This window comes from Saccopteryx leptura, chromosome 2, assembly GCF_036850995.1.
Source record: "Saccopteryx leptura isolate mSacLep1 chromosome 2, mSacLep1_pri_phased_curated, whole genome shotgun sequence".
Taxonomy (NCBI): Eukaryota; Metazoa; Chordata; class Mammalia; order Chiroptera; family Emballonuridae; genus Saccopteryx; species Saccopteryx leptura.
In genome coordinates, this window is record NC_089504.1 from 221984700 (window position 1) to 222001492 (window position 16793).

At 51.0% G+C, this 16793-nt stretch overlaps 1 protein-coding gene across 1 annotated transcript in view; it reads right to left on the minus strand.

Moving 5' to 3' along the window:
- Positions 1-16793, minus strand: part of SIM2 (SIM bHLH transcription factor 2) — a 52905-nt gene that overhangs the window by 8451 nt on the left and 27661 nt on the right. The window contains exon 7 of the mRNA XM_066370234.1: positions 10736-10842. Coding sequence (XP_066226331.1) covers positions 10736-10842 — 107 coding nt within the window. The remainder of the gene's footprint in view (positions 1-10735; positions 10843-16793) is intronic.

The window sequence follows — 16793 nt, forward strand, 5'->3', positions numbered from 1 at the left end:
CTAACTCCAGGGATCCTTCCTGCTCCTCAGGGCAGGTGCAGCCCTGGCTCAGGAAGGACCCCTGTCCTTGAGCTGCAGCAAGTGAGGCCAGTGCCAGGGGTGGGCGCCAGGGCAGGTGGCCTGCCAGGAAGCACAGAACTGTCACTGCCCTCTGGCTTCTCCATCCTCCTGGGAGACACCTCAGGTTTGTCACATCTAGGTTCTGGTGGCTTCGGGCCCACTCCCACCTGGCCAGCACCGGACACCAAGATGCCCAGGCCAGTGCTGAGGTCAGCGGTCCCTGCCCCTCCTTGGCTAAGCTTGGGATGAAGGAGGCCCAAATGGAGAAACAGGAGCCCCTGCGTTATATTATAATCCCCAAACATTTACTAGGTGAGGAGGGGGAAGTGATGTCATTTCAGCAAAACAATAAGTTCATTCAACTAAGTGTCAAATTGTTGCTATTTGCTGCTCCCTAAGTCAGGTGAGTATTCATAGTGACATTGTTACTCTATTGACATATATATTTTCTTCCCACTAACCCCTGTTTTCCTCAGGCCCATTAATTTCCTATGTGGCTCATATAGAGAGGACCTCTGCTTGACTGTGTAGTTCCTGAAAATGGGTCCCATGTTCTATGCATGGGTGCCAACAACAGGCTGCTGAGCTGCTGACTTCCCAAGCCACAGGGTGCACATGAACTGTGCTGACTCCCCACCAGGACCTGCGAGCAGGCGGGAGAGGAAAGTGCCAGAAACTTTGGGTGGGCACTGGAAAGGAGACCTAATCTCCTCCAGGGAGGGGGAGGCCAGCGCAAGTCTATAAAGGATGCTCAGATCACTTGTGGCCACAGGACAGTCCTGCTTCTCAAGGCAGGGCTGCCGCAGGGGTCTAACTAGCAGCCACCTGAGCAGGGATTTGGGGAGGTGGTCAAATTCTGTGACTACAGTCACTTAGTGCTGAAAGAAGCATCTCCTGCCTCAAGACTTTCATACACAGAAATTCAACCATTTGCAGTACTAGGCAGAGTCCCCCTTGTCCAGACCCCCTGCTCTGAGTTCTACATCGCCTTTTGTGACTTCTTTTGATGTTGAGGTGATCATTTATCATCTACTTTAATGCCTGCAGCAAAATATTCTGCTGCAGAAGAAAAATTGCTGCCAACATGATAGTCAAGGAGTTACTAGTCTTAATATATGAGTTTCAACAGATGGATAAAAACACTAAGACTATATAAGTAACAGGCAAAGGACATGAACAAGTGGCTCACTGAAGAACACATATAAATGATACACACATTCCACTCATGTATTCAACTCAATGCTAGATACCAGCCACCAAATCAACAGACATTTAGAAAGAAACAAATGTTGCATGATTCCAGTTATGTGAACTGTCCAGAACAGGAGTGTCCCTGGAGACAGAAAGCAGATTAGTGGCTTCTGGGACCAGAGGGTGAGGGGCTTGATATGACTGCTAACAACCAGCCTTCTTCTTAGGGTGAAGAAAATGTTCTGGAATTAAATAAAGGTGCTAGCTGCACACTACTATAAACATACTAACAACCACTGACAGTCGTTAGAATGATGAATTTCATAGTATGTGAACTTTATCTCAAAAAAAAAAAGGCTCTGGCCAGTTGGCTCAGTGGTAGAGTGTTGGCCCTGTGTGTGGTTGTCTGGGTTCGATTCCTGGTCAGGGCACGCAGGAGAAACAACTATCTGCTTGTCTACCCCTTGCCCCTTCTCTCTCTCTTCCCTTCCTGTAGCCATGGCTCAATTCGTTCAGCGAGTTGATCCTGGGTGCTGAGGATGGCTCTGGTGGCCTTCACCTCAAAAGCTAAAAAGAGCTCAGTTGCTGAGCAACAGAGCAATGGCCCCAGATGGGCAGAGCATTATTCCTTAAGGGGTTGCCAGGTAGATCCCAGTTGGGGCACATGTGGGAGTGTGGGAGTCTCTCTAGCTCCCCTTCTCTCACTTAATAAAAAATAATAATAATAATAATAAAAAATAATGAAATGACAGCGAGCGACACTGGCTCATCTATGATTAGAAGCATTGCCATGTGCTGCCAGACGCAGGAATTGGAGTGGTCCTTCTGGAAAGCAGATTCCTTCCAAAAAACGGATATCCCAAGTTTACTCCTAGGACCTGGTCCTATAGGAGTTATGAGTGATGCACAAAGACGCACATGCAGAGATCCACTGCAGTCCTGCTGATGATTCAGGAACAAGGCGGGGGGGGGGGGGGGACTTAACCGTCCAACAGCTGGGAGGAGTGTAAATCAGTTACGGAGTACTACACAGCCACATTAAGTGATGGTTAGTAAGAATGTGTGATATTATGGGGAAGGTGTCTATGTAATGGTCAATGAAGAAAAGACAAAATTCAGAACTGCATGGAGCAAAGTCCTAGTGATGCAAAAGTGTGCGCACACACATACCCCACCTGACTGTGTGATCTTGGGCCAGGTGTTCTGACTCCTATTTTTCAGAATGTGAAAGGAGGGGACAGCAGCCTCCAGGAGGTGAAGGTGCAGCTACACCTGGGGGTGGGGTGGGCTAATTAGGGGAGACTTAACCAGTTTGTTTATGGCCCCAAAAGGGATGTCACATGATCAAATTGAGCTTCCCATCTGCAGGTTTCACAAGAGGCCATGCTTTCTTCAAGAGAAATGTGACTCTCTTTGACTCTGAAGTCTATCCCTAGCAGTGTCTGAGAAGCCCTGGGAGTCCAGCTGCACCCTCTCCCTGGCTCTTATCTTGCACTGTCTTCTTCCTGGTATTTCACACAACATTCCTAAAATCAACCTGTAATGGTCCTAAAGCCAGATATAAGGAAACCAGTTTATTCCAAATACTCTATAAAAGGACTCAAATGGCAGAAGTTGCACAGATTTTATCTCTGAGGTTCCCTGACTCTGCAAGGATGAGGCTGAGGTACAGAGGCCACATACGGACACAGAATTCTTTTTCCTTCTGCTTTTCTCTGATCCACGGCAATCGTCAGCATACCAACCTAAGTTAAAATCCTAGACATTCAGTCACAATATTCTTTAGTTTGCTCTAGCCCCCACCACCCATCCAGCCTGCTTTCCTTGATTAGCTGCCTGAAGGGGTCCCAGGCTCCAGCGATCTATAACCTGCTGCCTCTGGTCATGATAGAACAGGGAGGTGTCCCCTATACCTTAAGCTCCTGAGGGCAGAGACCCCAACTTTGGAACTCTGTGCTGAATCTTCAACATCACAGCCTAAGACAGTACTGAAATCAGGGCCACCTGTGCCTTGATGAAAGCCAGTGGTCATGGTTTCCTGAGACTACTTTGGAATGGGCATTCTAGTTCCAGACACAGGCCCTGGAGTTCCAGAGAGGTAGATGGCTTTCCTGGTCCCTCCAGAATTCTTCCTGAAGACACAGCCATGACTAGGAACCAGCCTATGGAAGGAGAACAATTTTGGCCTGAAGCACAATTTCTACTTCTGTGTTGCCCTTTGGATGCTGAGAAGAACACCAAAGATGCCTGCCATAGGTTGAATAATGTCCTCCCAAAAGATATGTCCTACATCCAAACCTCCAGAAACCATGAATGTGACCATATTTGGGAAAAGGGTCTTTGCAGATGTGATTAATGATCCCAAGATGAGATCATCTGGATTAGGGTGGGCCCTAAATCCATCATCAAGTGTCCAGAGGAGGAGAAAACACCAACACGCAGAGGAAGACAGGCAGAGCTTGGAGTATGTGGCCACAAGCCAAGGAGTGCCAGCAGCCATTGGCAGTGAGAGGAGACAGTGAAAGATCACCCCTAAAGTCCCCAAAGGGAGCATAGCCATGCCAACAGCTTTATTTCAGACTTCTGGCTTCCAGAACTGTGAGACAAATTCTGTTGTTTTAAGCCACAAAGTTTGCAGTATTTTGTTACAGCGGGCCCCAGGACACTAAACCACCTGCCACAGTTAAAACTGTTAGCGACTCATTCAGTCCCTGTGCACCTCCTGGCTCTCGCCTTGTCCACCGGGTGGGATTGCAGAGAGAGTGTAGTGGCGAGGCTGAAGAGAAGTCATGCGCTCCTTCAGGGAGCAGGCCCCCATGATGTGCGTGACCCCAACAACCCTCCTGTCCCCACCCCCACTCTGCCTGCTGCCGGAGGCAGTTTGGTTGATAAAAATATATGGAAAGCACTGGGGAAAAGAGAAGCACTTTGGGGAGAAACTTCCACAGGGCCCCATCATGGGGCAGCTCAAAGTGACACTAACCATGGAAGAGGGGCTGAACTGATTATAAAGTCCCCTTTAGCAGCAAGCAAAAGGGACAATCTATGACTGTAAATGTTCAGAACTGCTTCCAGAGGTCAGGGTGACATGTAGTTGTCACTGCTTCCTAGGATTATTCCTGGCCTCTCTGCTCCTGGTTCCGCTGACGGTGCAGGCTCCCTCTCGGAAGGAGCGGGTAAAGACCTTCAGATGAATGAAACGGCATTGCCATTTCCAGTCCGAAGTCAGCTAGGCCAGTGGTGAAAGCCAGCATCCTGTTATCTCAATCAAAACTCACAATGATCAGAAACACCTCTTTTCAAGTTCATCTTCTATCTCGAGACCTTTGTCCCCAAGTAATTGCGAACTGATAGCCAGTTCGCCATTCGTGTCCACAGACAGGCTCTGTCGGCGTCATGGTGGTGTCAGCCAAATGCCTTTGTGGCCTCCGGTGAGCCACAGCTCGACACTCCCCACGCCTCACCTTGCCCGTTCAGATGTTCATGTTACATGCCTGGCCTTTCAGTTTCAGACTCCTGTGTGTCATTTAATGTGTATTCTCCTAGGGTCCATACCAGCTGTCCTATAATTTTGTTATAACAGTTGTTGCTTGAAATTTGTAGACCACATATTCAGGCTTTGAAGTCTTTCTGTGACATCAAAATGTTTTGATAGTTGGACCCAGATGGTATTCTCTTTGGGATTTGGGCTTGGCCTACTCTGGACAAGGGCCTACCTAGAGAGCTAGGTGAGATTCCCCGCTGCCTTGGACGAACAGTCATGTAGATATGGTTCTTCCAAACTGCTGTGTCCATAGGAAATATGCCCAGCGTCCCTCAACACAAATCGCTGAGTTTACAGTCTTGAGCCCTTCCCCACCCACGGGCTAGGCTGCCCCTGCCCGGCCCCAGACCCGCAGCTCAGGAGAGCACAGGCCTCTTCTGGCTCCCACATACAAGCAAGAGTCTCCCAAACACTCTTCACAGAGATCAGAGACAGCGGAGGCAGGCCTCAGATAGGGGGTCCCCTGTGTTCCCCAGGTCGTGTGACTGTGTCATTCCTGCCCTGGAGCCCACATTCAGCAGGGCTCTGTGTTCAGTTTTCCTCACAGGAGGTTCTGGGGAAAGCCCAGCCCGACCTGGTGGGCTACCCTGGGTGCCCAGCCCGACCTGGAGGGCTATCCCGGGTGCCCAGCCCGACCTGGAGGGCTACTCCGGGTGCCCAGCCCGACCTGGAGGGCTACTCTGATTGCCCAGGCCGACCTGGAGGGCTACTTCGGGTGCCCAGCCCGACCTGGAGGGCTACTCCGGGTGCCCAGCCCGACCTGGAGGGCTACTCCGATTGCCCAGGCCGACCTGGAGGGCTACTCCGGTTGATCAGGCCGACCTGGAGGGCTACTCCGGGTGCCCAGCCCGACCTGGTGGGCTACCCCGGGTGCCCAGCCCGACCTGGAGGGCTACTCTGGGTGCCCAGCCCGACCTGGAGGGCTACTCCGGGTGCCCAGCCCGACCTGGAGGGCTACTCCGGTTGATCAGGCCGACCTGGAGGGCTACTCCGGTTGATCAGGCCGACCTGGAGGGCTACTCCGGGTGCCCAGCCTGACCTGGAGGGCTACCCCGGGTGCCCAGGCTCACACAGCCCCACCCAGAGGCCAAGCTGCCAGCGCCCATCCCACTGGCCTCTGGAAGCCTGCGCTCCCCACAGACCACACCATCTGGCCTCACTTCTCTCATGAAGCTGATTTTCTCGAAGGCGTTGAATTCCCTTTCTTTAGGGGCTGTGTTTTCTTTGGACCCCGTGCAGTCCTGTTCCTGGTTGAGACAATGTTTTAAAGGACGTGTGAAGACCATCTGGCCGACCCTGCTCCCCAGGAAGCTTCGCTCTACATGTCGATCAGGCTCCCGGCAGGGCCCGCTCCCTCATCACTGGAGACTGCCGGCCCCAGACCCCAGGATGCAGACAGCTTGGCTTTGGCAAATTGGACAGGGGCCTCCTTTTGGTCCGGGGTGTGGGCAGTTGCTTGCTGTGTCTCTGAGTTTGGTGACCCCATCATCTGCGAAGATTGACGTATTGGTACACCCCGTGCAAGAGGAGACAAGGCTCCCACGTGGCCTTGGCATCCTGACAGGCCCAGGGGGTGGGTCACCAGAGCTGCTAGCCACCTCCAGCCATTCAGTTGTGGTGGGTGAAAGGGAAGTAGCAAAGACTGCCCTTTGTGGCCACACTCTGGGGATGACCACCAGCTCAGCAGAGGCCACCGTGGGGATGCAGGTGGGGGCTGGGGGCAGGAAGCCCCTGCCCCTTGTCCTTCGGCCTGGCCCCTGAGCCCTGCTGTTAGTCACCGGAGTACCATGTGACAGGAATGAAAAATCACATTTCAAATGGACACCTCTGGCCTTTTCAGACATCTTACAGTCCTCCCCAAGCCGGCCTATCCAGCTAACAGGTGGGAAAAGGCCCATGCCCACTGCTTGGGCAAGAACACAGATGTTAAAGGAAATCCCTGTTATGGGTGAATTGTATGTTCCAAAATTCATATGTGGAAGTCCTAACCCTCAGCACCTCAGGATGTGACTTTATGGGCCTTTAAAACAGTAATTTATATTAAATGAGGTCATATGGGTGGGCTTTAGTTCAACCTGACTGTGTCCTTATTAAGAAGAAATTAGGACAAAGACACACACAGAAGAAAGACCCTGTGAGGACAAGGGGAGAAGCTGGCTATCTGTAAGCCAAGGAGAGAGGACTCAGGAGAGGCCAACCCTGCAACACCTTGCTCACAGATCTGAGGTCTCCAGGACTATAAGAAAACAAATTTCTGTTGTCTAAACCAGTCAGTACGTGGTACATTGTTCCAGCAGCCCTCGCTGATGAAGGCAGTCTCATAAGGATGTGAACAGCGTGAGGTGTGAGCGTCGTCCAGAAACAAGAATGCAGGTCCCTCAGTTAGGGCTGGAGGAGCTGGACGTGCCACGCCTGGGATGAGAGGGTCAGTCACTGGCACCAAGCTGAGTGTGGAAACCAAACTGGACAGTGGGGAGTGGGGGAGGACTCAGCTTGCTTCTGTCACAGGACAGGGGCTTGAGTGTGGAGGACACTCCATCCAGCCAGCAGGGACCCTAGACAGTGAGGGCAACAGAGACCCCCAGGAGAGGTGACTCGTGCCTGTAAGGAAAAGATGGCTGACTGGGCTGGGAGTGAGGAGCAGCCTGCGGTGGATGGCTGAAGGGAGAACACCCTAATGAGGCTGGAGGCCAGGGAAGGGAGGGGATGCTGTGAAGAAGTAAGTGCGGAGCTTCCTCTCTCTCACCCCCTCCCCCCGCTCCCTCCTAAGGCCTTTCTTTGGCCGAGCCCAGTCTGGCAGATGTGGGACAAGCCCACCCCAAGTCACACCCCAAAAGCAGCCCTCAGCCAGTGACTGCCAGGAGCCATGTTGGTAACTCACTCAGCTCATGTTCCCCAGAGGGACGGAGAGCAGGTGGCCTGTGGCTGTACCCAGTGGACAGCACCCATCTAATGGCTCCTTCCTATTCCCGCTCACCATTCCCTCCCTACTCCATATTTGAGTCATGGTCCAAAGAAACTATTACACTTGAGCCTCAAGCTCAGGGTCGGCTTCTGGAGTTGGCCCCACTGGCCCCTGTTCTGTGCCTGGGAAGGGGGCTGAGGCCTCAAGTGCCACACCAGACAGGTTTCAGAGCTGACCAAGCTCCACACCATAAAGGTCTTGGCCCCCAAAACCATGCTCTTCTCTTTCTTTGTCTGAAAGTTCTGGCTTTGGAGGGGAAGAAGCACCACGTTGATGTCATGGCTGCCCTCAGGGGAAGTGCGAAGAACTCCCGCTGGAGCTAAGGCTGAGCTCTAGAAGACTAATTCCTGCCCTGGTGTGGACTGGAGCCTGGCTGGGTTTGCCGTCACTCTCCTGTTGTGAATCCAGAGAAGCTGGTGCAGGGCAGAACGAGGTAGACTTGGGGGTCACGCGGATCCGGAGGGCACACCCGCCTCCCCGCAGCCTGGCTGGGGTTCGCTCTGGGCCTCCTGTCTCTGCGGTGGTTTCCTGGCCATGGTTAAGGTCAGAGTCACAGCACAGTAGCAATCATTGTCCATATTGCTATTTCCTGTTGGCGTTCATTTACCAATTCTAGCCCATTTGGCCAAGTAAGCCGTGCTCCCCCTGGTTTCTGAACACTTTGCCTTTTCTGTGTTTTCCTTGGAAGCTGGCAGCATTCACCTTTCCTCTGGGCTCCTACAGATCGTTGCCGTGCCTGGGGAGCCCACGTTCCGAAGGAGGCAGGGTGAATTTGTCATGTAGATCTCAGGAAGCCTCCCAGATAAAAGCCCCTTGTGGGTTTGGTAAACCAAGTGAGCTCAGGAAGCCTGGGGTTCCCGAGGACAGAGACCAAGCCCAAGTCTCTGAGCTTAAGACCAGAGTGTGCAGAGACGGCTGAGGGCTTCAGAGCCTAATGGTCTGCGATCCTGTCCTGCCAGACTCAGCCGGGGCCTGTCATGCATCGCTCCTCCTTGGAGGCTTGCCTTGCTCACCTGGGAAAGCGACACAAGAGTGGCGGTTCCCCACATGGCCCAAAAGCCACAATCCAGGAGAAGTACCCAGTCCTGGTTGGGGACACGGAAAACAAACTGCCTCACCCAACAGGTTATCACTGTGGCCTCATTACCTTTCCAAAAACACTGTATTTATTTCCCCGAAAAACACCCCTGCCCCCTGTGTTTGCCAGACAGAGTGAGAGGTTCAAAAATGAAATGGTATTTAAAGCAAAGACTTTTAAACTCTGTAAGTCTTCTCTCTTTGCATTGCAGCCCTGCCTTGAAGAACAACTCTTTATTCACATGATTCAAGGGTTTGCTTTCAACTCACTTGCAGAATATATACACTGCTCCCCAACATGCCCCTGCCTTGGCAGAGGGGGTTCAGAGCCACTGCCCGCCCTCTCTCCCATGACAGTGGTGGTGACTATCCCTGCAGGGGGCTGCTGGGAGGTGTTGAGCTGTGAGCACTCATGTTTTTGTCCTTTCCCCCGCTGCCCTGCTTTCCAGACTGTGCTGGGTGCATGGCTGGGCCGCACCATCGCCCAGTCGCTCTCATTGAGACAAAGCACACACGCCCCTTTTTGCCTGCCCAGTCACATCTCCCACAGATCTGATTCTATCATGGACACTTTCTGCCCAGTTTGTATGAGGAAAGGGCCTCTCTAGCTCCATGACTAGTGATGCCAACTGGCTGATCCTGTCCAAACACAAAGCAGTTGCCTCCCTAGGAAGCTTGGTTTTGGACAGGGATGTTGACATGAGATCATGATTTGGTGATTAAAAGTAAATGAATAAAAAGGATGTTCATGACTCCAAGTCTCTCGTGCACAGAGAGACTTGTAAACTGAAAGGGGTGAGAAGAAAGGGTCTGCATCTGTGCAGGGATGTCCTTGTTGTCACAGGTCTCTGCCTGAAGTGACTTGGGAGGAAGGAACAGTGACACTCTAGTAACTGCCATGCCCACTGGGCCCCAGTCCACATGGAACAGCAGGCAGACAACATGGCTGCACGGGGTGCAGCCCGTGGGCCTGCCATCAACTTACAACACCAGCAACTTGTCCTCTACCATCTCTTAGTCAACATAGAGCAAAGCAAGATGGAAGACATGCCATCCAGACTCCCTGTGGGAGATCCGGCTCCTCCAACCTCTGCACCCCATTAACAAGCTCTCCTGGACTGGCCATAGGCGTGGCAAGCTGGACGGCCGAGGAGGAGGTGTTCTTCTCCACCCCACATGGTCTGCTGCCTCAATCTGGATTCTAGATGTATCATTTCTCTTCAAGCATTTCAGTGACTAGAGCAAATGGCCGATCCAAAATGGCCCCCAGACTGCCTCTGTTGGAAAATCAAATACTATTCACTCACTCTTTCCACTCTGACTTCTCCCATCCTAGGAACCTGTGGTCTCCCCTGAGCTTCCCCAGCCGGATGGTGGGCAGTGGTCGAAGGCTGGTCACTGCTTGGGTTCAGCTCCCAGCTCTGCCGCCTCCCTGCTGGGTGACTGTGGGCAGGTGGCTTAACCTCTCTGGACATCGGCATCCTCAACAGCAAAAGGAGGATCATCAACACAAAACTCTCTTTCACTGGGTTGATTAGATATTTACTCACTTAAACTACTGTCTGACCATAAGAAGGACTCTGTATTGGTTCTTTAAGTGCTGTGGCTGTTATTCACAACTGGTGTCCAGATGTCAATGAGAAATTTAGGTTCTTAATCTGCAATCTAGAATCTAGCGACTTCTGTACCATCCCCCACACCTGCCGGAGTTTCACTGGGTGTTTGGGAGCCGAGGATGAGCAGCTGTGCTTAAACCCTGGGGTGCAAGGACTCATGCCTGAGGTTTAAGAGTCACCTCAGATGATTATTGTACCAAACAAAGGCTGCTGCCCAACTCTATCCTCAGTGCCTCCTCCCTGGCTAGCAGCGACCCAGGACCGTGTGAGCACGGTACTCACGGAGGTGGTGTGCGTAGCGGAGGTGGAACACGTCGCAGCCATGCACGTGATGGTAGAGGGTCTTCTCAATTAGGTCCTGTGGCTCGTACCCGGTCAGCTCAGTCACCCTGGGGGAGGAAGGAGGCACCGTGAGTTACCCTGCTCTGTGGATTGCCTTTCATTTTAACTAATATTGGTTTTGCCAACTAATCAAGTGCTAAAAGGCTGGGTAGGGGGGAGAATGTTGATTTTGGAAAGTAAGAATGCTCTTTTTTTTTAACAAGAAGAAAGTCTTTGAACTCCAGCCCAGGGCAGGATGTAGCACTATTCATGAGCAGGAATGTTCTTCTGAAACCACTGGCTAGAAGAATGTCTGGGATGGCTTAAAACCTCCTCCCCTGTCAGGTGAAGCTTATCTGGGGACCTTCATGGGGAACTTTGATACTGATATTGTGAGAAAGCTGCCAAAGTGGGAAATAGCCCACTCTCCAGGGACTTTTGTGGGAACCATTTTAAAAAAATTATTGTGGTAAAATAAGCATATAACATAGGGGTAGTCAACCTTTTTATGCCTACCGCCCACTTTTGTATCTCTGTTAGTAGTAAAATTTTCTAACTGCCCACTGGTTCCACAGTAATGGTGATTTATAAAGTAGGGAAGTAACTTTACTTTATAAAATTTATAAAGCAGAGTTACAGCAAGTTAAAGCATATAATAATAATTACTTACCAAGTACTTTATGTTGGATTTTTGCTAAGTTTGGCAGAATAAATCTTTATAAAACTTGCTATAGTTAAATCTATCTTTTTATTTATACTTTGGTTGCTCTGCTATTGCCCACCATGAAAGCTGGAACGCCCACTAGTGGGCGGTAGGGACCAGGTTGACTACCACTGATATAACATAAACTTTGCCATTTTAACCATTTTAAAATGTATAGTTCAGTGGCAATCATCCGTTTGCAATATTGTCTGACTATCTCCATTCCCACTTCCAGAACGTTTTCCTCACTTGAAACAGAAGCTCTGTACCCATTAAATAATAAGTCCCCACTCCCCCCCCCCCCCAGTTGCTGGCAACCTCTAGTCTACTTTCTATTGCTCTGACTTGGTCTGTTCCAGATATTTCATTCAAGTGGGGTGATACAATGGCTTCTGTCCCTGAGCATGATGTCTTCAAGGTTCATCCATGTTGTAGCAGGTGTCAGAATGCTGTCCCTTTTTATGGCTGAGTAATATTCCACTGCCTGTAGACTCCACCTTTTGTTTATCTGTCCATTTGATGATGAACACTTAACTTGGGTTGTTTCCACATTTTGGCCATTGTGTGTGTTTGTGAGCCTTTAAATTTCCATTCTGCACTGGATACTGTTACTTACCACAGATGGGTTCAGGATGACATGCAGCTGGTGGTTCCTCCCTGATGGGGGTCAGGGGATAACTGGGGGCATTTCAGCCTCACATCAATAGAGGGTTGTTTTAGACCACCCCGGAAATAGCATAACACCAAAAATATTGTGATCAGAAGGTCAACCTTCAGCTCACTAGAGCAGTGGTTGGCAAACTCATTAGTTAACAGAGCCAAATTATCAACAGTACAAGGATTAAAATTTCTTTTGAGAGCCAAATTTTTTAAACTTAAACTACAGTGTGTCCGTAAAGTCATGGTGCACTTTTGACTGGTCACAGGAAAGCAACAAAAGACGATAGAAATGTAAAATCTGCACCAAATAAAGGAAAACTCTCCCAGTTTCATACCTATTCAGTGCAGTTCAATGTGGGCTCATGCACAGATTTTTTAGGGCTCCTTAGGTAGCTATCCCGTATAGCTTCTACAGACTCGTCACTGACTGATGGCCTACCAGAACGGGGTTTCTCCACCAAACTGCCGGTTTCCTTCAACTGCTTATCCCACCAAGTAATGTTATTCCTATATGGTGGCGCTTCGTTATAAACGCACCGATATTCACGTTGCACTTTGGTCACGGATTCGAGTTTAGCGAGCCACAGAACACACTGAACTTTCCTCTGTACCGTCCACATCTCGACTGGCATGACCGTGGGCTGCTCTGCTGTATACACGGTGTTATGTCATCATCTGCGCATGTGCACATGCTGTCACATCATCCTACAGAAACTGGGAGGGTTTTCCTTATATTTGGTGCAGATTTCACATTTCTATCTTCTTTTCTTTCCTGTGACCGGTCAAAAGTGCACCATGACTTTACGGACACACTGTATATAAGTAGGTACATTCTTATTGAGGTAGCACCGCACATGGTATTTTGTGGAAGAGCCACACTCAAGGGGTCAAAGAGCTGCATGTGGCTTGCAAGCCGCAGTTTGCCAACCAGGGCAGAGCAACGGAGGCACGTTCCCAGGGATCACAGGACATTACCCCTCTTCATTCTCATCAAGCCCCGGACATATTAATTTCCCACTGCAGCTCTTTGAAGAAAAGAGGCTGTCCACATCCCAGGCAGCATCGTCCCAGCATCCGGGTCACTCCACCCACAGGTGAAAATTGCGTGTGGCAGATGCACTGGGAACTATGCCCTCGGAGGAGGTGGCCACAACATCTTGGTGACAGATATTCAAGAACAGATGAAAGGGGACAAGAAGGGATTCCAAAGGAGGCGAGGCCATTGGTGAGAAGGCGGCAGGGACCGAGGACGGCCGGGACTGGCGGCCCTGCCAGTCCAGACCTGAAACATTAGCTGTAAATTAAATGGGGGAAACTTGACCTCACTTTCATTCCTTCACTTGCTCCCCTTTCTGTTGAGTTCTGCACGGGCACGGGTCATAAATCTCCGAGAGCCTCATATTTCCCTGAAATCGCTCACTATTTGGTGTACGCATTTCCATGGTGTTCCTCCCCGGCAGGAAGGAGCTGGGCTCAAGGTGGGTAGGAAGGGAATGTGCATAGGCCAGAGTCTTTCAGGGCTCCGGGGACTTGTCTAAGGGCCACCTAGAACTTCAGGCCCCACCAGAGTCCAACTCTGTGTGGCAGGAAAGCTGAGATGTCTGGCTTTCCCAAAAAGAAAACCAGGCAGCTCTCTGGTGTGGGGATGAAAGAAGCTTCCCAGACCCTTTGGACGAAAAGTTTCAGAACAACGGCCCCGAACGTGTAAATGAATCAGAAACACATGTATTAAGTTTCTCATCAAAGTACACATGGCTTTAAAAAATTAAAGGGGAGGGGAATGGTTTGGCTGCGCGCCCTCCTGGTTTTTTCCAACCCTCTAGTGTCTGAAGACCTGTCAGAGGGATTTGCCAAACCCCAAACATCGCTCGGTTCACCCATCCTTAGCAAAAGCACCAGCTACAGTTTCAAAGTGAAATACCACAAAACCCCCATGAACCAAATTTCAGGTTATGCTGAGTTCAGCTGTGTCTGGGATTGTACTGGGTGGGGGGCCACTGCCCTTGTGACTTGGGGCTGCTGGGCTTCCAGCCAGCCCTGCTCCAGGGCTCCAGGGTCTGCATGTCAGAGCCACCATCTCTCCTCTGCCAGGCTGGTCTGCTGGTCTCCCAGGGCTCGGCCAACCCCTCTGTTCCGAGTGTGAAGAATTCTTCAGCGCATTTCTGGCCCCCTCGAGAAGCACCTCCTAGAGGACCATGTTTAGTAAAAGCCTCTAGGCTTTGCTGGAAGCTTCCTGGTGCTTAGCAGGACAATGGCAGTCTTCTGTGGAGGCGCAAGTCTTCCTCAAGGTCACCACCTTTCTTTTCTCCTCGTCTGGGGCAGGGCCCTCACACCCTGATGCAGAGGAACGTTGGCTTTCGAGAAAGGCCCCGGCTGAGGCCCAGAGACCTGGCCTCCCCTCTAACTCTATGCATCCTCTTCTGTCACACCCTTTATTTGTCCCTGGAGTTTCAGAGCTGTGTGGGTTGAACAACTTAAGACCTGAAATCTCTCCCCTGGGGAGATGCCTCTCTTTCCTCTTGTAAAGAATTCACCAGGCCCTAGCCATATAGCTCTCAGTTGGTTAGAGCATCATCCCAATATGCTAAGGTTGCAGGTTTGATCCCCAGTCAGGGCACATACAAGAATCAACCAATGAATGCATAAATAAGTGGAACAACAAATTGGTTTCTCTCTTTAAAATCAATACCTAAAAAAAATTTTTTGCCCTGGCCGGTTGGCTCAGCGGTAGAGCGTCGGCCTAGCGTGCGGAGAACCCGGGTTCAATTCCCGGCCAGGGCACACAGGAGAAGCGCCCATTTGCTTCTCCACCCCTCCGCCGCGCCTTCCTCTCTGTCTCTCTCTTCCCCTCCCGCAGCCAAGGCTCCATTGGAGCAAAGATGGCCCGGGCGCTGGGGATGGCTCTGTGGCCTCTGCCTCAGGCGCTAGAGTGGCTCTGGTCGCAACATGGCGACGCCCAGGATGGGCAGAGCATCGCCCCCTGGTGGGCAGAGCTTCGCCCCATGGTGGGTGTGCCGGGTGGATCCTGGTCGGGCGCATGCGGGAGTCTGTCTGACTGTCTCTCCCTGTTTCCAGCTTCAGAAAAATGCAAACCCCCCCCCCCCCAAATATTTTTTTTTTAAAGAATTCACTAGGTCTTGGGGGCGTTTTTCTAGATCAATCAAAGAAAAACTAGGAGACAAACAGGGAAGAACCCAGATGTCTCCTTTCAGGCTTCTAGAATAAAGAACTTGGACAGCAGGGTTTTCTCTCTGTCTACATGAGAAGTGGCTCTGGGACCAGGAAGGAGGTCGCTGTCACGGCTGGCTCCCAACTCCCATACCTCAGCTCTGCAACCACCAGCCAGCCCAGGACCCCTGTTCTGCAGGTACCATGTCCCCACCGTCTCCGACATCCCCACCGCAGAAAAACAGCACTTGTCAGCGTTTGGCCATCCTGAGAGGTGCCCTTCCTCTCCCAGAGTTACTGTTACTCTTCACTTGGGGTCCCTGGGAGCAGGAGGATGCCCTGCCGTGCTGACCCGTGCCGCTTCCCCACTTCTGAACTGTTCTGAGGTCCACTGATGCAGAAGTAGACTGACTTATCATCAACTTCCTCCCCTAGCCAGGTGGGATTGTGTTCCTTTTTTTCTTTTTTTCTTTTTTGGGAAGTAGAGAGAGAGGGGAAGGAAAAAGGGGGGGAAAGGAGAGAGGGAGAGAGAGAACGAGAGAGAGAAAAAGGAAGAGTGGGGGAAGGAGAGAGAGAGAAGCATCAACTTTTGTTTTACTTAGTTGTCCCACTTAGTTGTGCACTCACTGATTGCTTCTCTTATGTGTCCTGACCGGGGTTGAACCCATAACCTCAGTGCCCCGAGACAATTCCTTATCCATTGAGCCACCGGCCAGGGCCTGGATTTGTTTTTCTTTAATAAATGGTTAAAATGGTCAATTTTATGTTATGCATATTTTATCACAAAAAGTGTGTGTGTGTGTGTGTGGGGGGGGGAATCGATAAACCATAGCTTTAGGATATACAGAAAACAAACAAGCGAATCCATATATATCTCCTTTCTCTGGATAAGCTCAGCCCTGCACAGCACAAGTCAGGAGTGGGTTCTCTGAACGCGATTCTGTTTGTATGGCTGAGGAACTTTCTAAGAGGCCAAGAGGCAAAGGGACTCACCTTGCTGGTCTATCAGGCTTTTGACTTTTACAAATGCTTCTCATTGGCCTGACCTGTGGTGGCGCAGTGCGTAAAGCGTCGACCTGGAAATGCTGAGGTCGCCGGTTCGAAACCCTGGGCTTGCCTGGTCAAGGCACATATGGGAGTTGATGCTCCCTGCTCCTCCCCCCTTCTCTCTCTCTCTGTCTCTCTCCCCTCTCCCTCTCTCTCTCCTTTCTAAAATGAATTAAAAAAAATAAAATAAAAACAAATGCTTCTCATCTGTTACCTAATTGCATCTCTCCTAACTGCCTTGTGGGTAGCAGGGTGGGTGGAGCAGGGTTGTTTGTTTTTATAGATAAGAAACCGGAAGCCCCACAGGCCTGAGGCCTGAAGACTGTCAGGCCAGCAGCTCACCCTAGGGACCTGCAGCACAGACCCCTCCAGCTGAGCAGACTGGCCCAGCCCTAGGCTTCAGCCATCAGGGACTCCTCCTCACTCACCCTCCCTGCTCTC